The sequence below is a fragment of the Chanodichthys erythropterus genome, chromosome 11 (genome assembly GCF_024489055.1).
Source record: "Chanodichthys erythropterus isolate Z2021 chromosome 11, ASM2448905v1, whole genome shotgun sequence".
NCBI classification, from domain to species: Eukaryota; Metazoa; Chordata; class Actinopteri; order Cypriniformes; family Xenocyprididae; genus Chanodichthys; species Chanodichthys erythropterus.
The window spans coordinates 23,430,919-23,456,747 of NC_090231.1; the positions used below are offsets into that span (position 1 = coordinate 23,430,919).

The 25,829-nt window shown below is 39.0% G+C and overlaps 1 protein-coding gene across 1 annotated transcript; it reads left to right on the forward strand.

The window, feature by feature from the left end:
* The first annotated feature begins 6,017 nt into the window (after positions 1–6,017).
* LOC137031043 (E3 SUMO-protein ligase ZBED1-like) lies at positions 6,018–7,322 on the forward strand. Its single transcript, XM_067401621.1, has 2 exons — positions 6,018–6,595; positions 6,683–7,322. The coding sequence occupies exons 1-2, from the start codon at positions 6,065–6,067 to the stop codon at positions 7,067–7,069; spliced, it is 918 nt and encodes a 305-aa protein (XP_067257722.1). The 5' UTR covers positions 6,018–6,064; the 3' UTR covers positions 7,070–7,322.
* The last annotated feature ends 18,507 nt before the right edge of the window (positions 7,323–25,829 follow it).

The following is a 25,829-nucleotide window of genomic DNA, read 5'->3' on the forward strand; positions in this document are numbered from 1 at the left end:
ATATATATTGAATATCTCTCAGCATCTTCAATATTAATAACTGATCTTTTGGGCCCATCCAATTGATATCGGATTCTGGAATTTTGAACTCACTGGAGAGAATATTATAGTGACCTACTGCACACTGCATCTGTACCTCAGCAACTAGTGCTTAATTGATATGTTTACTTGGATTTATATATATTCTTACTTGAATTTATGTATAATTTATATATAATTTATATGTTAAAACAGGTGGTGACTGAGGATGGGCGTGACTGTGACCACTAAAATGATGTGTTCTTTGGGATCAGAGATGTGCCCCAAGCTTCCACCGGCTTTACCCCGTTCAAGTTACTGTTTGGAAGACTACCCCATGGGTTGATAGACATGGAGACCTGGGAGCAACACTTTCGTAAGCCAAATTAAGTGTTGAAGTTTGACAGCTACCCAATGCCTCGAGTGGATGAGCTCATTGAATGTCTCAGCAGGGCCCAGTATATCTCCACACTGGACTTAACAAAAGTATACTGGTGTTGGAAATCTCAGAAGCAAAGTCCAGGAGATTTGGTTGTATCTTAAATAGGAATATTTATTGAGAATGTGTGCTGTTGGTCGCTGCAGTCATCAAGTCCACTAAGGCAGTGTACATTGTAGTTTATATAGATTTTAGGAGGCAATGCTTAGAAATGGAGACAAACCATCTGGCTGACGACCTTAAACAAAACATGCAAATGAAGTGTCCAGGTATAGGAACCCACCCCAGACTCTAGATTGTCACCAGTCAAAATCCAATCAACATCACTATTAAAAGAATGGGACAGGGGCTCCAAGAGCCATTAAAGACAAAAGGTAAGAGTCTCAGTAATCTAGCTCATTAGACTTACAATAAAGAGAAAAGGAACTGGCAGAAAACTCTTGCTGGAAACTTTGCTTAACAGAATCATTCATCTGATGTCATCATCTTTCCTTAAAATGCTAAATACAATGTACTTCGCCTTAGTATTTCATGTGATGTTATGTCAGGATGTAGGATCAGCAGATCTTAAACAGATTATTAAATTTGTAATCCCACCATGGCAAGTACCCCTCTCTACTTTGGCAAAAGAAAAGACTGTCTTCAGTACTCCGTCAGGGCATTGGCATTACCGGGTCTTACCTTTCGGCCTGCATGGGGCACCAGCAACCTTCCAAAGGCTGATGGACAGAGTGCTCCAACCACACCAGTCCTATGCAGCTGCCTCCTACCTTGATGAGAGCTGGGAGGAACATTTACTTCAACTAAGGGAGGTGCTGACCGCACTATGCAGGCTGGATGGCTAACCCTCAAAAATGTCATCTGGGGATTGTGGAGGCACGAGGAAAAAGCAAAGGCCATCACAGAGTATCCCCAGCCCTCTACCAAGAAACAGGTATGTACCTTCCTAGGGTAGGCTGGATATTATCAGTGTTTTATTCTGGGTTCTCTGGCTTGCCCCATTACAGACCTGACCAAGAAGGGCCAGCCAGATAAAGCGCCGTGGAATGCTACAGTCAAGAGAGCCTTCCGAAGACTACAGACAGTGCTGATCTCTGCACTAGTGCTACATGTCCCGGATTTCTCCCTGCCATTCATCCTCCAAACAGTTGCCTCCACACGGGCCTAGGAGCTAGACTGTCTCAAATTGTCCAAGAAGAAGATCCTGTAACATTTATCAGCCAGAAACTTACCCTGCCGAAACACGGTATGCAGCTGTTGAGAAAGAGGCCCTGACCATAAAATGGGCTGTTGAGGAGCTCAGGTACCATCTTCTAGGTCATTCCTTCACCCTGGTAACAGACCATACACCTCTGCAGTGGATGACAAGGGCAAAGGACAGTAATGTTAGAGTCACCAGATGATTCCTGGCTCTTCAAGACTTCCCTTTCGTGTTCAGACATCAAGCTGATTATGTCAATGGCAATGCTGATGCACTCTCCAGGATGTTCTTTGGCTGGTCAGGTCTGGTCAGGTCAGGTACTCCACTTCTATGGTTTGAATCCTATCTCACAGGAAGGTCTTTCAGGGTTGCCTGGAGAGGGGAGGTATCCAAAACTCATCAACTGACCACAGGGGTTCCTCAGGGTTCACTTCTTGGACCCCTCCTCTTCTCCATTTACACTACATCACTTAGTCCCATCATTCAGGCACATGGTTTCTCCTACCATTGCTATGCTGATGACACACAACTCTTCCTTTCATTCCAACCAGATGATCCCACAGTAGCTGCATGAATCCCAAGCTGTCTGGCAGACATCTCGGCATGGATGATGAGCATCTACAGCTCAACCTGGCTAAGACTGAGCTTCTCGTCTTCCCTGCCAATCCAACTCTAAATCATGACTTCAGCATCCAGCTAGGTACATCCTCAATTACCCCAGCAAATTCATCCAGAAATCTTGGAGTAATCCTTGATGACCATATGACCTTCAAGGACCACATTGCTAAGACAGCTCGGTCATGCAGATTTGCACTTTACAATATCAGTAAAATCAGGCCCTTCCTAACAGAGCATGCAACTCAACTTCTGGTCCAGGCCCTGGTCATTTCTAGGCATGATTACTGCAATGCTCTTCTGGCTGGACTACCATCATGCACAATCAAGCCTCTACAAATGATTAAGAACACTGCAGCACATCTCGTCTTTAACGAGCCCAAAAGAGCCCACGTCACACCTCTCTTCATCTCTCTGCATTGGCTACCACTTGCTGCTCGCATCAAATGCAAGGTGTTGACGCTTGCTTACAGAACTACCACAGGCTCAGCACCCTCCTACTTCCACTCACTCTTATGAGTCTACACTCCTACCAGAAGCCTGCGCTCATTAAAGGAGCATAGGCTTGTGTAACCATCACAGAGAGGCACGAAAGCAAATGCACTTCTCCCCACGGAACAATTCACCTGCACGAAACAGATGTACTGAATTTGATTGCACCTAAATTTACACTGTTTGAAAAATAAAGATGCCTTCCAGGGTGACACTTCACTGCATTCCATGTCTGTTCTCCTCTTTTCCCATAGTGGAGCAATGTACAATATGTACATTGTTCAGTCATGAAACTCTAATGAATACCAATTGGTTCTTCCAGCGCCGCAGCACGAGCCAATCAGAAGTACTTTCAAATCCATGTAATCATATATATAGTGTCCTAGCCTGTGATTGGCACGCTGTGCGATATGAAAGCTTCCGTTATAGTTTTCCTTTTGCTGCTTTCAAATCTACCTTCTCGGAATAATGTCTCATCTGGATAGCGATGAGGTGTTATATACGGTAGATCAAGCCTCTGATCCCGGCTCTGACACTGAAAACCCAAACTCTCCACCCGCTGAAATGGTTCGGTAGCTTCTAGCATCTCCATACGACGGAGTGTTCATCTGGCACAATGCCAGGCTTCCATCAATGACTGGCCAGTGCATAGGATTCTGGAATACCTTTTCAGTTGGAACATCACATCCTAAAAAAGGCTTATCTCATCAATAACTTTTTGCTCTCTTCCTTTCCATTTACAAAGACACCCAAAGCCACCCTCCTTTAAGTCCCACACTGGCCAAAGCCAAGCACAAGCATACAACTCCACCCATGGCCACTCTTCCAGCAAAAAAGTCCCAGAGTGACCCTTTTGGATGGTTCCGATCCCATACTTTCAGTTCTCCTCCAAATCAGGGATTCCATCGGTAAACTGGATAATAGAATCTCAACTTTGAAAAAAAAAAAACATCCCTTCTTCTCCTTCAGCATCCTGCGTACCTCGGACAGCTCTTCAGACAGACAACCTAAATATAAAGGTATACATATAGTATACATGGATACTTTATGCAAAATTTTCCATGATAGAAGAGCTGAGCTACTTATCTCGCCATTATTTCAGATCTCACACTTAACTATGGCGAATCACTCTTCTGTGAATATCACAAATCATTCTCAGCAAAAGCAGCTATGTATATCTCATGATTTAACCAAAAACTTGACTGGTCAGTTTTAGACCTTGAACTGATTAGCCAGCACTGGTCAAAGATCAATTTCTTCTTCAGTTTGCAGTTCATTCTCTCACTCTAAAAGTCAATGTCCCAGGACGGCATACCTTCAAAATCAATGAAGCTCCAACTATCTCGCCAAAAATTCTACAGGGATTAAGAAATTTTCTAACTCTAAACATTTGAATGATGCATTTAATTCTGTAGTTCCATTCTGTATTAACTTCAATGAATCAGTGTGCCTTTACACCAAATGTAAATTCCTTCACTGCTGTTCTCTGTGCGGTGACAGTCATCCTAGAAGTGTTTGTCCTCGCAGGTCCAAAGACCCTCAATGTCTCAAAAGATGAATAAACACCCTTCTACCCCTGTCAATGTAAAATAACTGTCTAAGAATTTATCTTTCCATCCTAATCGTTGTTGGGTCAATTTCCTCATTACTGGTTTAACACTAGCACTACCGGAATTCTATAACTACTAGAACTAAGGCTGAACGATTAATTGCATTTGCGATAATATCGCAATATGAGAAAATGCGATTTTCTAATCGCAACGTGCGCGATTTGAGGTGGGCACGTGACGCGAGCGAAAGAGCGGAGAACTCGGCTGCAACAACTTTTCATCCTGTCAGTTCATCTTTAACCTGTAGCGCAATGGCCTCTGCCTCAACGGAACAGTCAGTAACTGACACAGCTGCGACTTTAATCTCAAAGAGGAACAGCACGTCGGTGGTGTGGAACTATTTTTGTTTCAAAAAAGAAGATTCTGCACAGCTTCAGGTGTTATGCAGAGCATGCCGTGCTCCCGTTGCGACTTCACGGGGTAACACTACAAACTTGTTTCAGCACTTAAAAAAATACCACAAATCAATGTATGACAGTTGTATGACCAAAATGCCGAGCACCAGTGCGCCAGACAGGCCAAATACCTCAAGACAGGGATCACTGACCGAAATGTTCGAAATTGTCACTCCGTATGAACGTAATTCAAAACGGCACGGGGAAATCACTCGGGCAATAACCGAGTTCATAGCCAAAGATATGATGCCTCTCAGCACGGTGACCAAGCCTGGATTCGTGGCATTGACATATACGCTTGATAAACGGTACAATATACCCTCCCGTACATACTTCAGTCAGACTGCCATACCGGAGCTGTACAAAAAGTGTAAAGAGAAAGTCGCCGCGGAGGTTAAAACGGTGGAGTTTTTTGCTAGCACTACAGATATGTGGTCAAGCCGCACAGCTGAGCCTTACCAGAGTCTTACAGTCCATTTTATTGATGAAGATTTCAACCTCAGAGCTTGCTGCCTACAAACTACCTACTTCCCAGACGACCACACAGGGGAAAATATTGCAGCCGGCCTGAGAGAAGGGCTTGCCAGCTGGGATCTCCACGAGGAGAATCACGTCTGCATCACAACGGACAACGCGTCAAATATGGTTCTGGCTGCGCGGCTTAATGAATGGACGAGGCTCCAGTGTTTTGGGCACAGATTACATCTTGCCATTGGTAAGTTATGTCGCGTGTGTGTGTGTGTGTGTGTGTGTGTGTGTGTGTGTGTGTGTGTGTGCGTGCGTGCGCGCAAAAGAGAGAGATGCGTCGATTAGTAATAAGCTGGATACAAATATATAAATTATGTGTAGTTGGGGATTCATTAAATTAATATTTCCTCCCACTCCTTTTCTAATATGTAAATTGAAATATTATGTTTTGATTTTATGTCTGTTGTGGAATGGCCACCTGCATTTTTGTTTTTTTTGTTTGTTTTTGTTTTTTTACATGTTCTAAATAAACACAAAAAGTGTGTGTGTGTGTGTGTGTGTGTGTGAGAGAGAGAGAGAGAGAGAGAGAGAGAGAGAGAGAGAGAGGACAGGGGTGTGGATGTGTGTATTTTAGAATGACAGAGAATGTGAGTGTGTAATAGTGATAGCCTTGAATCACAAAACTCAAATTTAATTGTGTGTAATACACTACTTTCTATTTCTTTCAGAAAATGCACTCAAAGATGACAGAGTGTCAAGGGCAACAGCACGGTGCAGGAAGCTGGTGGGACACTTTTCCCACAGTTGGAAGAAGAAGGCAGCACTGATGGAGGCACAGAGGGAGCTCAAACTCCCTGAGCACAACCTCATAACGGAGTGCCCAACAAGATGGGGATCTAAAGAAATGATGATTGCTAGAGTGCTTGAACAGGCCAAAGCCATTTCTCAGGTATTGTCTGGAGATCGATATGCACGCTCCCTCATCCCAACCTGGCAAGATATTGATGTGTTGGAGTCGATTCACAAGGCACTGCATCCTCTACTGGAATTTACTGATGCTCTTTCTGGAGAGGAGTATGTGAGCATCTCCTACCTCAAGCCAGTTCTTCACCTTTTTGCCACATCAGTCCTGGCTGAAGATGCTGAGGACACTGACCTGACTAAATCAATAAAAACCAAAGTCCTAGCATACCTCAATAATAAATATGGAGACCCAAACATCCAGGAGCTTTTGGATGTTGCCTGTTTCCTGGACCCTAGGTTCAAAATACAGTACATCAGTACTGACAACATCCCTGCTATCAAGACCCGACTGAAGACAGAGATGGTAGACTTAGCACAGCGTACATATCATCGGGTAAATGATAATTATGTATTTCACAAAAACACAATTTTTCTGTAAAATCTAACTGGAAAACTAATGGCTGTTGTTTTTATCTAATAGGAGAAGAGGTCTCGTACTGAAACTGTTCAGATGCCTCAAAGTGCACAGCCCTTGGGGGAAAAGGCGAAGAGGTCTCTTGGCAGTTTTTTCAAGACCAGTGCAGCCTCTCCTTCTTTGCCTGTTGAAGATGTCGCAGAGGCAGAGTTAAACAATTACCTGATGACTCCTACCATTGATGGAGAAGATGATCCCTTGGCTTGGTGGAGGGTGCACAAGATCAGCTACCCACAGTTGTGCATCATGGCCCGCAAGTATCTTTGTGTACCTGCCACAAGCGCTCCCTCAGAGCGTCTTTTTAGCACAGGAGGGAATATTGTGACTTGCACTCGCTCATCCTTGAAGCCAGCAAAAGTCAATATTCTGGTTTTCTTAGCAAAAAACCTGTGAGCCACTGAGAACAAAACTGTTGGATCATTATAGCTGGCAGTGCCATACTCGTAGTGAACTTTAGTCTGTGTGGTGTGTTATTGTTGTGTACTTGATAAGTGAGGTTGATCTATTCCAAATTATAATATTCAAATAGTTTTTGTCTAATTTAAAAGTGCATTTCTCCATTTTTTTATTTATAACTTTATTTATTTTGATTTTACTAAATATTTTCAAAGCAAATGCTGTTGCAGTTGTGTGAAATGTTACTGACTTTGGAGCAGTAATATAATTATTATTTTTAATTATTTTTTTCTTCAGACTGTAAATTTTGCACACAGTGTTTACAAAGTGCGCATACCTTTGTTTAAATTATTGAAATGCACAGTGGCAAAGCCATAGATGTTTCTGCAACGAGCAGTTCAATAAAAATGTCATTTATTTCAAGTCATACATGTTTTAATTTAATTATAACAAATAGGCCCAGCCTATGGGAAAGAACATTTCACACTAAATGCATCTAATATTGTGTTGGTCATATTTAAATAATTCATTACGTTTTGTTGGGGAAAAAAGAGGATAAAAAAAATCTTTACAAAACAAATCGCATATTAAATCGCAATCGCAATATTGGGGAAAAAAATCGCAATTAGATTATTTTCCCAAATCGTTCAGCCTTAACTAGAACTGCCAATAGCGGTCATTTTGACTGTTCATACCAGACAGCAGTGAATTTCATTTTTGTCATGTTATATTTACTTCAAAGCTTCTATGGTCATGTTTTATGAAAAATGTGGGGTAATTTAAGCATACATAATATAATATGTTTGTGATATTATTGTGTAAGAGCTACTAGACCTCCCACAAAAGTGCATGCCGCAATTTGCTTTCCGCAATTTGCATCCGGCAAGCTGGAGATCAAAGTTTTTCACTGCAGATAAAATGTTGTTTTTGAAAGTCAAAATGTCAACAAATATAAAATGAAGCAGAATATTTCGTTAGATAAAAACATATTGTGAATTTTGGAAATGATTACATCTGTCTTTATTCAATACATTTTGACTTTTGGAGTTTACAATGCTTTAGCATTATCGGAAATGTTTGGACCACACGAATCGGAAACAATTTTATGCAGCCTCTAATGAAATCTAGAAAATCTTTTTTTACGAACTGGAAATTATCTCTGAATCACTCTCAGAATCAGTGTCAGACGAACTGTCAAGAGACCAAGAGACATCGCTCTCTGCTCCTCCATCAGACTCTGCATCATCAATGTTCTCAAGCAAGGATAAAACCTCAGTGACAGTCATTTTCTTTCTTGTTGCCATTTTGACGGTAAAGCTAAGTTTTAGCTTAGCAAAAGCATACAAAACTGCCAGAGAAAGGTTGCTAGGCAACAGCTACGCACATCTTTAACGGCGGGAAAAAGCGCTGAGGAGATACAACGCCTGTAATATGTGCGGTCAAATTGACAGCTATGGCCATTCAAGGTAGAAATACTCAGAACTCTTTTGTGTTTTGTAATTTTAATAAAATAACAATGTTAAAATAAAATTTACATTAATTTATGAAAAGTCATGGAACTGTAGTTATATGGGTTTTATTTCAACAAAGTTATTACATTGCAAATCTTAAAAAAGGTCAAAATGACTGCCTTGGTAGTTCTAGTGTTAAACCAAGTTTTTTTGGCTGGACTCAGTTTAATTCCCTCATCCATTCACGTATGCAAAAATCTCATGTTAGCCTTGAAAGAACCAGAGATAGTGGATAATCTAATCAAGGAAGAATTAGATAAAGACTATCTAATCTGTCCTTTTAACAAATCTCTGTTTCCTATATTTCGTAAAAACCCAATAGGCATCGATACAAGAAAATATTCAGGGAAGAAAATATTAATTATCAACCTTTCTTCACCTAATAATTCACTTACACCTGATAATTTACTTACACCTTATAACTCACTTACACCAAGTATTAATAGCCTAATTCCCAACGATTTGTTTTCAAAAGTTCTAAAAAGTATTTGGCAGTTCGCCTAAGTTTCAGTTGCAATAGTAGCCCCAAGATTTCCAGCTGTCTCTCAGAAGCTTTGTACTGGATCCTGTTAAATAAATGCAAACTCCCCTTCATTTTTTTCCTAACTAAATATTCCATTTCCAAAAGAAAAAACCATCAGTCCATCTACTAACCTTGAATTTTTAGGCTTAATCCTAGATAGCAAAGCAATGCAAGCATCTCTTCCAGAGGAGATCAATCGCATCTGCCAAATTATTTCAGAATTTGAGACTGTTAGATCTCTTTCAAAATTCAATATGCTCTCCTTACTAGGTCATTTCAGTTTCAACACCTTTGAAACCTCTAGCTCCCATAAATTGTTCACAGATGCTGCTCCATCTATAGGTTTCAGAGGGCTATTTGGGAACAAGTGATTCACGCACAAATGGCCGATCAAAATACTTAACCTTCCATCTGATCAAAAATCTACCGTGCTTTTCGAAATCTACCTCATTGTAATCTCATGCTTGCTATGGAGAAACAAATGGTCGCAAAAAAAGATCACTATTTAGTGTGATAACCAAACTGCTATAGAAATAATTAATAAAGGTCGTTAATCAATCCCTTGTATCAATCGTTTAATCAGATGCCTCATCTGGATTTGTGTTGCAAAGAACTTTGTTCTTAAAGCCACTTTTATTCTAGGTCTTCACAATAATAAAGCTGACACTCTTTCCCGTTTTAATTTTCAGAAATTTCGATCCCTCTGCCCAGATGCTCTTCCTTTTACCCTTCCTTCCACCCTTCCTTCCACCCTTAAAACCTACAACTCTGCTTGGTTGTATTTTTCTCTGTTTTGTGCAGCATTTCCCCCCATCCAAAACATTGGTAACTGCTTTCATCGTCTACTGCATTAATTCCCGTAAATTACAACCCCCTTCCATCAAAGCTACTTTGGCAGGAATTCAGTTTCATCTTCGCTACTTGGACCCCAGCACACCAAGCCTCTTCAAGTGCCCCGCCATTCGTCTGCTTTGAACGGCATTGTGAAGACATCCTCAACAACCAAAGATAAACGATTACCATTTACTTTACCTCTTCTGCACAAAATGTTTCACCACCTCAGAAGGGGAGCTTTAGATGCTTATACCAACACTCTTTTAGAGGCAGTTTAGTTTACAGCCTTCTATGCTTACTTAAGGTGCAGGGAATTCATGTGTAAATCTCCATCATTCAATCCTGTTATCAATCTTATTATGAGCGATATCACTACGTACAAAAGTCATTTCTCCTTAAAGTTAAAGCACTCAAAAATTGACAAATTTAAAAAATGGTCACACATTTTATTATTCAGCATTAAATTCATGTTTTGCCCCCTTTTTTTTTCATGTCACAATTCCTGCAAACTCAGAGAAATGCCACTCCTCAAGATCCACTGTTCCTTACAGCAGATGGCAATCCGATGACCAGTGCCTGGTTTTCTTCCAAACTGAAACAGCTATGTCATTTGTGTGGCTTAAACCCAGAAGTCTACACTTCTCACTCTTACAGAATCAGCACAGCAACAACAGCCACTCCAAGAGTTCCATCCGCTACTCTTAAGGAAATGGGGCACTGGCATTCGGCAGCCTATGAACGCTACATCAGACATAATGCCAAAGACATTGTGGAAGGACAAAAGAAAATGAATTTATGATTCAAACCAACAGGTGGTGCTGGGTATCTGGGCATATTAAATAATTAATTTTGCTCTTCATATTCTTCACTTTTCAAAAAAAATAAAAAAACAAAACAGCATAGCTTACACTGCATCAGCTAAAACCAGTCATGATGTATGGACATGTTATTTATGCATCTGAGCTCTAGCTCAGTAATCATTCTAGTTTAGGCCACTAGGTCAGATGCACATTTATATGTAAGCTCAATAGTGTCAAGCCGCTCGGCAAAGCAGGCCCAGGCATACATACCCATCTAGATCTACAGAGCAGCAGCAGTACATATATTTTGACATTCATATCTGCTGGGTGGGGGGTATCAGGCTTTAGTAACTCGGCCACTTGTAAATGTCTGGCTAGCATGGACCTTGCGGTCACTGCTATAAGGGGGTGTACCATTTCTTGCAGCAGCCTTTCCTTTGTTTGTTATTTTGACTAAGCTGAACAGATGATTGTATTTTCTCAGCAGCAGCATAGCAGATCTCGTCCACCAAAATCAAGCCTATGTATATTCCATGCTCCATGCCAATAAATGCTGTTGAAATTTATCCACTGAGAGTTGTCATTACTGAGATATATATTTCATTACCTACGGCTGAATCACAGCTGTAGGTAATCACAGCTTGCTGATATACAGCCATATCGCATATGAGTGTGATATTGTGTACAGTTCGAGGTGACAGTTTGGCCAAGGCTCTGTTACTACTTCTAAAATGTCCCTTTAGAACTAGTAATGAAGGAATATTGAGTCCCTCTATTGAAACTCATTGTATTTTTTTTTTTTGTACAGTATTCATGAGAGAGAGAGAGAGAGAGAGAGAGAGAGAGAGAGAGAGAGAGAGAGAAAGTGATCGCCTGAGCGAGCATTACCTGTGTCTGATATAACATTCATTCTTCAGGTCGATGTCCATAATATTATTTATATCCATTATAAAAATCCATTTGAATATCTGCTGATGAAAGCAATCTTTTTTTACAGTTAAGGGAATTTCCCATAACAGCGCTAAAACAGTGTCCTTTGTTTACAAAAGTCCCTTTCGTTTATAAAAGTAATAATAATATAAAATTATTAAATTTAACATAGCCCAACTCAATTTGTTCAGGAACAAGTAATAGATTAATAAGACCAAAGATTGCCCATTTTATGTATCCAAAATTAATTATATCTCATGTTTAACCACTATAAGAGCCAGCGGCAAATCCCCGAAGCACTGGCCGAGATGAAGCTGTTATCGGCACGTGCACGACCCCTGAACGGCCGCTGACAGCCTGGAGCTTTTATTTCCTAAAACGTCTAAACTAATTGTAAAATAGTCGCTACAATTAAATATGAGTCACATATTTCACGTCTAAACAACTACATTCTTGCCTAAAAAACTAGTTCGTGGTACAAGAAGTGTAGTATTTGTAAAAAAAATATATGGTGGATTTTCTTGGCCGCCATGACAGTCATTTCAAGATACAAACGGTGAAAAGGTAGGAGTGCTGTTAAGTGCCCAAATGTTCTGCCAGCTCCTGTTTCCAGTGACCTGTTTCCACTCATTCCCCTTCACAAACAGCACAACAGCACTTTTTTTTTTATCAGTAATAAAGAGCCACTGGGTCAAAGAAACACCTTCTCTGCTCACAATGTGATGGTTTTATTGCACACAGAGTTAGATTAGATTGAGTGTTGCAGTGCATTTCTTCTGCTGAATCTTGAAGTCCTCATATAAATGAGTGGAGGTAGAGCTAATCGTATAATTAATCTTTAGCATTCATCGGTCCCTGGGATAGTCACTGTAGGACTATGATCATGGACTGTCATGTTGTCAGGAATTTAAACTACCACAACCCACAAGCACTCCCGAAGAGACAACATTGTTGATATAGCACCTCCCAGAGCTTCTCTGCACTTTTCAGTCCGCATGTTCTGTCAATCCAGAGATTAGTTTGTGCAGTTACATGAATGCAGATTGACATGTTTCAACATTTTTTTCTTCCCTACACTTAATTGAATGTGTATTTAAAATTGGTCATTTATGTAGTAGAAATGTGAAATTATTTTTGAATTTGAAGCTTTCTAGAGTGAGAAAAGGCAGAAAATTTATTTTTCACTAATGTGGATGAAAGACAACAACTCGCCCAGCCACGCCCAAACCACACCTATCGGTTACAGGTGGCATTACCAGGAAAATTCAAACAACTAGGCTTGCTTTGTTACATATTAATTCTATAAATCGTGAGTTAGTTCATACATTTACAGCGAAATGGTGCTAAATTGTTTTGTACCTGGATGTACTCCCAAAACCAAGAGAGGACAAGTACGTTTTCATCATTTCCCAATTAAGTTAAAGATTTGGAGCGATGTAAACAGTGGCTGCGGGCCATCAAACACCCGTTTGGAGATGACACCGTTATAGAAAACCTAAAAAAACGCAGAATATGTAGTCTCCATTTCAAGCACGAGGACTACGAACCAAATATCTTTGCAATGAAGAGAACCATTCTGAAGGACACCGCGATACCATCGATATTCACTTTCCTAGAGGACGAACAGCCTGGGCATCTGGTACTAAGCGTATTCGCCTAGAGGTAAGACTCGCTGATACTTGACTGATAACACAGTAGCCTATATGTAGTGTTGTAGGTAGCAGTAAAACTGCAAACTTAGCAAAGTAACGTTAGATAGACAATTACATATAAGTTGCATATAAGTTGACTGTTATAAAAGTAAAGCCACTGTTCTGTAAAATTGAGTTAGTCTATTTATGCTAACGTTACCACAAAAGCCTGTTGCTGCATTGGTTGAGATGACTGCAGAGACCGATAAATTTGCGAGATGAACCACTGATGTAGTGCAGACTATAACAAATAAAGTTAATTACTGTAAGCTTAAAAATATAATTGATACCCACTTTTGATAAAATCTTTGATCTAAGTCCGTGAGTAACCTCAAACGCGCATATGTATGGGTGTGGTGAAAAAAATGCAGAACTACCTGCTATTACTGGCTGTAGTTTTAAGCCTCTGGCCAAAAAAGCCTCCAATGACGCAAAATGACGATTTTTGCGTCATTGGAGGCTTTTTTACAGAATAAAAATGCATAAATCTCTCATCTCGGGCTGATATGAAGGGGGAAAGCACGGTAATTCGAAAATACTACTATTCTACTAATACAAAGCTTAATGCTAAATCCTGAAGTAACCCTTTAATTCATTTATGATGGTGTTTTATTTTCCTCAATATCCTCTAGATTGTGCTTTTAGAGAGCCCAAAAGATTTTTGTCTGCCAATAGTTATATATATATATATATATATATATATATATATATTTCTGTTAGTCACTTTCTAGTGGGTGGATCTAGAAGGACAGAGAAATTCAGAAACATACTAGATTATATGTCTCAACTGACTGGTCAACAGGAAATAATGCACAGAGAAAATAGCTTCAATCTGGATGGGGAAATATAACACATACTTGTGATGAACATAATGAGGGCACACTCTAAGCACCCTATTCCAGCTTATGTGTCTTTAATAATTTCAAGAGAATGTGGTAACCCAGAAATGTCACCACTTGCCGTGGCCCAGCTGAATTTATTTGCCGGGAGACATGTTAGCTGTCAATAAAGCCAGAGAACTGTGCTGAGTGACAGATCGGCATAGATTTCCCCATGCAGAGGTCTGGGTTATTGGGATTAGAATCACTTCCTTCCCAGAGACAGTTCTGCTTTCTTGATTATCTCTGCCTCAGAGCAGATAACCTGTCGGGACAGTACCACATGCCAGACACATACTGGAAACTCACCATTCCCTCTCACTTTTGGCTTTGATGGTATTGTGCTGGCAGGATTTGGCTTTGTTTCAGAGCCTTAGCCTTTTTTCTTTGTGTAGTCTTTTTCCCAGAGCCTGAAGTGGTGCTGAACACTCATAAAACATTTGATTTACAACATTAAATCTCATCTGTTATGGCCTTCTGTCCACCAAAGGTTCAGTCAAAGTTTGCTATTGTGTGCTTACATAAATCTGTAGACATTTGGATATTAGAAGGTGCTGTGCCTCTATAGCCTAACTGCCATAGTTTTGGATTAGGACAATATATATATATATATATATATATATATATATATATATATATATATATATATATATATATATATTATAGAATTGTTATATGCATCTTAAGGCATGCTATACTTCAGATAATAGAGCAAGTAATCAAAACAGTGCACATTTTTGTAGCGTGGGAGTACTCAAAGGAGGCAGCCCTCAGGTGGACTTAATGTACACTGAACAAAATTATAAACACTTTTTTTTGCCCCCATTTTTCATGAGCTGAACTCAAAGATCTAAGACTTTTTCTATGTACACAAAGGCCTATTTCTCTCAAATATTGTTCACAAATCTGTCTAAATTGGTGTTAGTGAGCACTTCTCCTTTGCCGAGATAATCCATCCACCTCACAGGTGTGGCATATCATGATTAGACAGCATGATTAATGCACAGGTGTGCCTTAGGCTTACCACAATAAAAGGCCACTCTAAAATGTGCAGTTTATCACACAGCACAATGCCACAGATGATGCAAGTTTTGAGGGAGCGTGCAATTGGCATGCTGACTGCAGGAATGTCCACCAGAGCTGTTGCCCGTGAATTGAATGTTAATTTCTCTACCATAAGCCATCTCCAAAGGCGTTTCAGAGAATTTGGCAGTACATCCAACTGCCTCACAACCGCAGACCACGTTTAACAACACCAGCCCAGGACCACATCCAGCATCTTCACCTCCAAGATCGTCTGAGACCAGCCACCCGGGCAGCTGCTGCAACAATCGGTTTGCATAACCAAAGATTTTCTGCACAAACTGTCAGAAACCATCTCAGGGAAGCTCATCTGTATGCTCGTCATCCTGACTGCAGTTCGTCATTGTAACTGACTTGAGTGGGCAAATGCTCACATTCGATGACATCTGCCACTTTGGAGAGGTGTTCTCTTCACGGATGAATCCTGGTTTTCACTGTACAGGGCAGATGGCAGACAGCGTGTATGGCGTTGTGTGGGTGAGCGGTTTGCTGATGCCAACGTTGTGGATCGAGTGGCCCATGGTGGTGGTGGGGTTATGGTATGGGCAGGCGTATGTTATGGACAAACAAGGGTGCATTTTATTGATGGCATTTTGAATGCACAGAGATACCGTGACGAGATCCTGAGGCCCATTGTTGTGCCATTCATCCACGACCATCACCTCATGTTGCAGCATGATAATGCACGGCCCCATGTTGCAAGGATCTGTACACAATTCCTGGAAGCTGAAAACATCCCAGTTCTTGCATAGCCAGCATACTTACCGGACATGTCACCCATTGAGTATGTTCTGGATCAATGTATACGACAGCGTGTTCCAGTTCCTGCCAATATCCAGCAACTTCGCACAGCCACTGAAGAGGAGTGGATCAACATTCCATAGGCCACAATCAACAACCTGATCAAATCTATGTGAAAGAGATGTGTTGCACTGCGTGAGGCAAATGGTGGTCACACCAGATACTGACTGGTTTTCGGAGCCCCCCGTCAATACAGTAAAACTTCACATTTTAGAGTGGCCTTTTATTGTGGCCAGTCTAAGGCATACCTGTGCAAAAATCATGCTGTCTAATCAGCATCTTGATATGCCACACCTGTGAGGTAGATGGATTATCTTGGCAAAGGAGAAGTGCTCACTAACACAGATTTAGACAGATTTGTGAAGAATATTTGAGAGAAATAGGCCTTTTGTGTACATAGAAAAAATCTTAGATCTTTGAGTTCAGCTCATGAAAAATGGGGGCAAAAACAAAAGTGTTGCATTTATAGTTTTGTTCAGTGTAAGACTGTCTATTTGAGCGAATGGCAGCTCTCTCTGCTTGAGTGTGTGGTGAGGTGGGACTGCCTTCAACTTTTATATGAAGATAAGGGGTTCATGCCACAGATTTCTCTTCCAAAGTGTGTCAGAGGTTGATGAGAGGTAGAATCAGTCTAATCAACCCTGAGTGGAGCCTCTTCAATGTTATTGTTTATCCTGATGATTGCAGACTCTTATCCCACAGCCTCATGTCAATATGCTCTTCCTCAAATAGCAGCTCTTTTATGCCCTTTTTTCTCTATTATTGCCTCACGCTGTTTTTCCAGTTTCCAATTCAAACTGATATATTTGCCTTCTCGTTCTGTTGGGCCTGCTGTTCTTTTTATTGAAATGAGTGTCAGGTTTGACCCCGTCATCCACTCTTTACATCTTTGATGCACTTTATCTATAATCTAGATTCATAGAATGTATGTAAAACTTTTTTCCCACATCCCCCCGATGTAGATAAATCATTAGGGAGGAATGAAAATTGAGGACAGCTGTTATAATCATTCATTCTTTTTCCGGCATGTGCAGGAAACGCTAGATGTACTAATGTATTTAAAACTACACAGTGACCTTGATAGTGATGTGTATCCATTTTAGAGCAGCTGGAATTTTTGGCTCAGACTTACTTTTCTGACATGTAGCCACCCGGATGGCAGTCACCCTCCTGTCTAACCAAGGCCATTCCACCCAGACACAATCTTCAACATGACAGGTGACATGTATCTAACACCCTAAGTTTAAGAAAGATTCAAAAAGTGGTCTTGTTTGTTGAGTAATTATTTTTATCATTCAATAACACCTAAGAGCCACAGAATAAGTTGTATCCCTTCTTTGTGACACTTAACCAGTAATTAAACATATAATCAGAAACACAGTATCTCACAGAAGTGAGTACACCCCTCACATTTTTGTAAATATTTTATTATATCTTTTCATGTGACAACAGCTACAATGTAAAGTACAGCGAGTGTACAGCTTGTATAACAGTGTAAATTTGCTATCCCCTCAAAATAACTCAACACACAGCCATTAATGTCTAAACCACTGGCAACAAAAGTGAGTACACCCCTAAGTGAAAATGTTCAAATTGGGCCCAATTAGCCATTTTCTCTTCCCGGTTACATGTGAGTCAGTGTTACAAGGTCTCAGGTGTGAATGGGGAGCAAGTGTGTTAAATTTGGTGTTATAGCTCTCACTCTCTCATACTGGTCACTGGAAGTTCAACATGGCACCTCATGGCAAAGAACTCTCTGAGGATCTGAAAAAAAAAAAGAATTGTTGATCTATATAAAGATGGCGTAGGCTATAAGAAGATTGCCAAGACCCTGAAACTGAGCTGCAGCACGGTGGCCAGGACCATACAGTGGTTTAACAGGACAGGTTCCACTCAGAACAGGCCACGCCATGGTCGACCAAAGAAGTTGAGTGCACATACTCAGCATCATATCCAAAGGTTGTGTTTGGGAAATAGACATATGAGTGCTGTCAGCATTGCTGCAGAGGTTGAAGGGGTGGGGGGTCAGCCTGTCAGTGCTCAGACCATACGCCACACACTGCATCAAATTGGTCTGCATGGCTGTCATCCCAGAAGGAAGCCTCTTCTAAAGATGATGCACAAGAAAGTCCGCAAACAGTTTGCTGAAGACAAGCAGACTAAGGAACCATGTCCTGTGTTCTGATGAGACCAAGATAAACTTATTCGGTTCAGATGGTGTCAAGCGTGTGTGGAGGCAACCAGGTGAGGAGTACAAAGACAAGTGTGTCTTGCCTACAGTCAAGCATGGTGGTGGGAGTGTCATGGTCTGGGGCTGCATGAGTGCTGCTGGCACTGGGGAGCTACAGTTCATTGAGGGAACCATGAATGCCAACAAAGCATGATCCCCTCCCTTCGGAGACTGGGCCACAGGGCAGTATTCCAACATAATAACGACCCCAAACACACCTCCAAGACGACCACTGCCTTGCTAAAGAAGCTTAGGGTAAAGGTAATGGACTGGCCAAGCATGTCTCCATACCTAAACCCTATTGAGCATCTGTGGGGCATCCTCAAACGGAAGGTGGAGGAGCGCAAGGTCTCTAACATCCGCCAGCTCTGTGATGTCGTCATGGAGGAGTGGAAGAGGACTCCAGTGGCAACCTGTGTAGCTCTGGTGAACTCCATGCCCAAGAGGATTAAGGCAGTGCTGGAAAAATAATGGTGGCCACACAAAATATTGACACTTTGGGCCCAATTTGGACATTTTCACTTAGGGGTGTACTCACTTTTGTGGCCAGCGGTTTAGACATCAATGGCTGTGTGTTGAGTTATTTTGAGGGGACAGCAAATTTACACTGTTATACAAGCTGTACACTGACTACTTTACATTGTAGCAAAGTGTCATTTCTTCAGTGTTGTCACATGAAAATATGTAATAAAATATTTACAAAAATGTTAGGGGTGTACTCACTTCTGTGAGATACTATAAGTACCTGAAATAGATTAGCACTTACTTTGTGCTACTATTACTATTGCTATTGCTTACTTAAACAGGACTTTTCATTCTTTATACCATTAGAAAGTATCAGCTGTTTTTTTTTTTCTACAAGTGCTTGACTAGATGTGGGTGTCTGCGCTTCCTTTGTTTAGGACTAAATACTTAAATGTGCTTATAGCACATTAATACTTTTCATTTTACATTTCTATGATATTCTGCCATTATATTCAAACATTGCAGTACTATTAGGCAACCTTGTATCGTACACAGTTAAACTCATCAATCTCTCTATTCATTGTCTATTCATTGTCTGCCAAAGTTCATTTTTCTATACATTTTGTATATTCTGCCCATAAGTGTCTATTTGGCGAGCTGAGAATTAAGACTCTGAGATGAGTTTGACATTGGACAGCTTGAGCCGTGTTTTGACGTTCTCCCTTGCGACAGCACAGCAGTCAGCCAGGTCCAGACACCAAGGGATCTCAGATATGTCTCAGGGACATCTAATCTCCTCTATTATTGATGTGGTTCCTGGCTTGTTATGGATAGTAAAAAGGGACCTTTCATCAAGAGAGCTGATTGATTTTCAATTAATTCATCATCTCGTTTCTTCAGTTCTCTATAGTCATTATGGTGACGGTATGTCTTATTTACTTCTTTAGGGTGACATCTAATTAATTCAGCCACTCCGGAGATGGAATTCATCCAATCCACCCCTCAATGGTGCCTAATGAGGAAACATTATTAATTCACCTCAGACAGGAAATTACCCAGGTCGTGCTTTTTTTAGATGCCACCTGTTAATATAAGTAACTCACAGGTAATATTATTTATCAATCTGGGTTCAGATTCACAAAACTGCCATTTTCCTCTTATTTTCTAACTTAAGAATGAAGTTAAGACTATTTTGTATTCAAAAATAAATTTCTAAAGACTTTAGAGAATTCGTATTCCTGGAAAGAATGTTGTTCAACAAATCATCATAACCTCTTGAAGTTAGAAAAACCTCCAACTTGCCTTAAATTCCCTAAAAGTAAGATGTTTAATGAATTTATTGGGTTGTTTGAAATATTATATACATATGAATAAACGAATACTCTGAAGTGGCACCATTGATCTGTTCATGTAAACATTGCACAGTCATAATTCTGTGTGATATGACTTTTTGAGGAATCGAAAGTCAGTTACAAAAATTAGTCAAATTATTTTTAATTGGGTAAATACAACATAATTTCCTGCATCATTCAACACATATGAAAGCGCATGACATGTTCACTGTAGCAGCACTCACACTCACACACACATACAGGATGCATTGACTGGCTCTTTAAAAAAGAACTATTTAAAATACACACCACAATAATAACGTGACTCTGAATGCTGAATTCCCATCAAGCCAGTCATGACAAAAATAGTATGCACTTTTTTAAAATTATTATACGGCAATCTACAGGCATAGAAAAAAAAAAAAAATGTTCAATAACTGTTTAAGAATTGCACATAGCAACATTCTTACAAACTTCTTAGAATTTAACTTACAAAATGTTCATGAATCCATCATAGTCTGAGATATCCCAGAATTTATCCAGTAACGTAAACTGATCTAGAGCACATTGTGTTGCTGTCTGTGATCAGTGTCTATTTTTACTCATCCACTGGTGGTCTGTGGGGCAATGACTGGTGGTACAGTATATGCCTTTTGCTCTGTCTCTGGCCTCCATAATGTCCAGAGGTCAGGATGACCCCTGAGATTGATCCCTTGGTAATGACCACACGGTGAAGGCTGATCTCAGGTCAACTTATTGTGGCAGAGGTGAGCAGCTCCTACAGGAACAACAGCAAGAAAAAAACAACAGCAATAGTGACAGCTTCAGTCAGGCTTGGCCAGTCGATGTCTCTGTCCCCCAATTCCCTACAGTGTAACATAAAGCAGAATACAAGAAAGGCAGTCTAAACTCTCTTTCCCCCCATATAATTGTCTATTAATTTTTTTTTCGTGCACAAGCTGTTTGGGTAGTATTGAACATTCTGCCAAAAGGATTCAAGCATGTTTCTGTTTGATTGGATCCAAATCCTAGGAATCATGAATATGAAATAGTTGATTGTCCAGTATCTTTGGATTAGTAGCTGCATTAATCATGCTCTGAGCCTCATCAAACTAAGGCCATATTGTTTGTATGGCTTTAGCATTGAGTGCTACAGGCTATGTGTATTGTGATCTTATTCGTCCATATTGCAGATGGCTTGCTGGTCTGGTTTTTGTACTCTTTACTCCACAACAAAGCCATATTCAGAGGAATGTTTAGGAAGACTCTGTGCCAGGCCATCAATTCAAGCTCCTCTCATCCTTAAAGGGATAGTTTCTGTCATCATTTACTCATGTTCATGCTGTTTTTGTTTGACTTTTGTTGTTCAGAATACAAAAGAAGATATTTAAAAAAAAATGTCTTTTCTCTTTTCTTTTCTTTTTTTTGCATTTTTTGCCCATGCTGTGAAAGTCAGGGGGGTCTAATGCTGTTTTGACATTCATCAGAATATCTTTTTACATGTTCAACAGAAGAAAGAAAATCATGCAGGTTTGGAATGTGTAAATGATAACAGAATTGTGATTTTGAGTGAACTCTTTAAGTATCTGAAGGACACAGGAAGCCCCATAACACGCCATAAGAGTAAACAATAAAGATGCCACGGCAGGATAAAAAATGATTGTGGGGAGATTATGGTGTTAAAAAAAAAAAAAGAAAGAAAAAAGCTTTCCTCTGTACAATATTCAATTGTGTTTAATCGTTCTAATTACTCTGATACATCTAGGGAAAAAAAACAAAAAACAAAACAAAAGCATAGCAGTTAGAGGAGCCACTCTCAAGCAACTAATCTGTACTTAAGAATGTATAGGTGATCTACCTTTTGCTCCCCAGATAATCAGCATAAATTAATCTAGGCCTGACAGCTCTGTGTGTGTGTGATTGTATATGAAAATCAGTGTTCCGTTGCAGAGGACACTCGAAGATAAGAGACTCAGGGCAGAGGCAGGGTCATACAGAGAGTGTCTTGTCTCATTTACATTTCCGGTTATGCCACAGCCAGGAAACGTGCATGCTGGAGACATTACGTTCCTCACTCTTTGACAGCATCTACTTGAGCTTCCACTGTTTGTTTTTTTTTTTTTTTTTTTTTTTTTTTTTTAAGCCTTCCAGAAACTTAAAATGTTGGGAATTTATATGTTTATATGTAATATGTAAATTAGACATGCAAAGGAAATTATTTTATCATGTGTAATGTTGCTTAGTTTGGCCTCTGGCATGGTCTAGAGTGGTCCAGGTATGACGTCACTTTGTAGGTCAGTCGGCAGTTAACATCACGCTGGTTCCCTTGACAAAAACCCAATAGGATTTTCCCATAGGTTTTTGGATTATCGCAAAAAAACAAGCTCTGTGATCAACAAAAGTTTATAATACTTACACGTTTTGTCCATCACAGTAGAACAAAACATGAAAGTGTCTTGAGCTTGTGTTCACCACAGACATTATTTCAGCCATTTAACCAAAATCCAATTAAAAAAACCCATTGACTTCAGTTCGATGGAACCGAAAGTGCTAAAATGCTAACTCTTTTCTGTGTTTTAGCTTACAAAGTGATATCATACCTGCACCTAATCTGTTTATTTATCATGCTTCTGACTATTAACAGAAAGGTCAAGGCATCAAAATTAGAAATGGACTACCTTTGTGTGCGCTTCTGTCTGATAGAGATAAAGAATGAGAGAAAGACAGAAAAGGCCATAATTGATCCTTCGTTAAGCTCCACCACCTTGGTTACTGTTGCTAACCCAGACAAGCTTCACAGAACGTCCTGTGGAAATTAACTGGATATTTTACTATAACATGCCCATGAAGTGTTAAAAAATGTATATTATTCTTATGTGGACTTTGATTGCAAATCATTTTTCCCTGTCATTTTTAATTGTTAAATTACACATTACCATGATTAAAAGGGGGAGGGCTTTTATCCTTTTTGTGTACATTTGTGTAACTTATGTCACTATTGTGACTTGACAATAGTGTTTAACCCTTTGATGCACAAGCTATGAAAACCCATTCTAATGCGCAACATGGGTCAAAAATGACCCGTATTCATTTCCTATGTAATTTCAATCATGGTTGAGTGTTTCTTTACTGAATCTTTGAAAGAAATGTATTTTATCATTAGTTTATTCCAGGTATTCCTTAAATATCTTGTTTTTGATTGACAAAAATCATTATGTTCATTTTTTTCTTTTTACTTTATAAACAAACACAGTTTTTATATGTCTACATCAATTTTACACACATGGGTCAAAAATGACCCGTATTCATGTCCTATGTAATTTCTGTCATGACTGAGTGTTTCTTCGCTGAATCTTTGAAAGAAATGTATTTTGTCATTTATTTATTCCAGGTATTCCTTAAATATCTTGTTTTTGATTTTAACAAATCATTGTGTTTATTTTTTCTTTCTTTTTTTCATAAACAAACACAGGTTTTGTATTTCTACATCAATTTTACACACATGGGTCAAAAATTACCCATATAGAAACCTTTGCAAATTTTCGCAAGAAGGAACATATTTACTGCCGACAACTGTTCATCCGCCACACATTTCATGTCTCAACATGGCTGCTTTTGTATATTTGATGGATGAAAGACATATTATATTTCATATAATAGGCTGTATATTATATTTCATAATTTGTATTTTTTGTCATAAACCAATGCTACTGGTCACCTTTTACATCTATCAGTGTTCCTGAAAAGTAACAGTTTTGAACAAGGTTTCTGTCCAACAGTGAAAATATATAATAAGTGTATCGATCAACAGTGATTTTGAATTTCTTTATCTAGAGTGTTAATGGCTGGTCCTCAACAGAACTGAGGTGGATGATGACATCACTGTAAAAAAAGCTGAAAGTGTACTTTGCGAACAGTCAAACGCAATTTAAATGTGTATGTGCAGGGTTGCACATACACAGTTACAGAAATCCGGCGGAAATTATAAAAAGTTACAAAAATTTGTTGGTTTTTTATACGTTGGCCTTTAGAAAGGTAATGACACACACATTCAAAAAAATTCATTCAAAAAGAAAGGAAAAATTAAAATAAGGATTTGGTTATTGAGTAATAGATGGAATAATGAATGATAAAATTAATTTATTGTAATATATGCGATATAGAAAATAACTAATTCGGGTCACTTTTGACTCATGTTGTATTTGTCCAAAACTGTTACATTTCAGGAATGCTGACAGACATAAAGGATGACCAATTGCATTGATTTATGACAAAAAATTAAAAATTATGAAATATATAGCCTAATATATTAAATATAATAAGACTTACATCCATCAAATATACAAAAGTAGCCTTGTTAAGATGTAAAATGTGTGGCAGATGAACAGTTGTCTGCAGTAAATATGTTCCTACTTGCAAAAATGTGCAAATCTTAAAGATTTCTATATGGGTCATTTTTGACCCATGTGTATAAAATTGATGTAGAAACTGTGTTTGTTTATAAAGTAAGAAATAAAAATAAACATAATTATTTGTAGAAAATCAAAAACAAGATATTTAAGTAATACCTGAAATAAATAAATGATAAAATAAATTTCTTTCAAAGATTCAGCGAAGAAACACTCAGTCATGACTGAAATTACATAGGAAATGAATACGGGTCATTTTTGACCCATGTGTGTAAAATCGATGTAGACAGACAAAAACTGTGTTTGTTTATAAAGTAAGAAAGAAAAAATGAACATAATGATTTTTTACAATCAAAAACAAGATATTTAAGGAATACCTGGAATAAATGAATGATAAAATACATTTCTTTTAAAGATTCAGCAAAGAAACACTCAACCATGATTGAAATTACATAGGAAATGAATACGGGTCATTTTTGACCCATGTTGCGCATTAGAAGGGTAGTGATACAAAAATGATTTTTATTAAAAAAAGTAAGAAAGAAAAAATTAAAATGAGGATTTGTGATGATCAAAAACAAGTTAATTGAGGAATACCTGGAATACTGAATGATTAAAATAATTTCTTGCAAAGATATAGAAAATAAAAACTCAGCCGGGTCATTTTTGTCCCATGTTGTGCATCAAAGGGTTAATACTATTGTAAAATACTATTGCATCTAAACTCATAGACCCTCCAGAAAAAATTTCACAACGGAATATGAAGGGTCAGTTGTCTTTTAAATAGTAACAATGCAAAATGATGATGTCCTAAATTGCGTTTGGGTGCATTTCAATGCATTTGAAATTTTATAGATTCATGTTATTGACTGACAACAACAACAACAACAACAACAACAATAATAATAATAATAACAACAACAATTATCTAGTGTTAATTTAGCAAAATCCAGAAATAGCACACCTAAGGCTGAAATTATCTCAACAAAATTATTTAAACAAAGTTTAAAATGAGTCTGCACAATAAGAAGTTTGGATTGAATTAATTGCAGAGGTCTAATACTTAAAGGTTTGAAAACAAACCCCTAACCAGAAGAATATCAATACAGTGCTACCTTGAAAACATATTGAATATCAAGCTTTAAAATACAACTCAGCAATTAAAAGTCATACTCCATGGGAGTCCATGAGAGAAGTTTATTTTCCTCTCTCAGATATCACTGCATGGGCTATTTTGGCCTTTTCCCCCTAAGCCAAAACATCACGTTCTT

Coding starts and splice junctions, on each gene's coding strand:
- LOC137031043 (XM_067401621.1), top strand. CDS start 6,065: ATGGAGGCACAGAGGGAGCTCAAACTCCCTGAGCACAACCTCATAACG. Junction 6,596..6,682: donor CACAGCGTACATATCATCGG/GTAAATGATAAT, acceptor TTTATCTAATAG/GAGAAGAGGTCTCGTACTGA.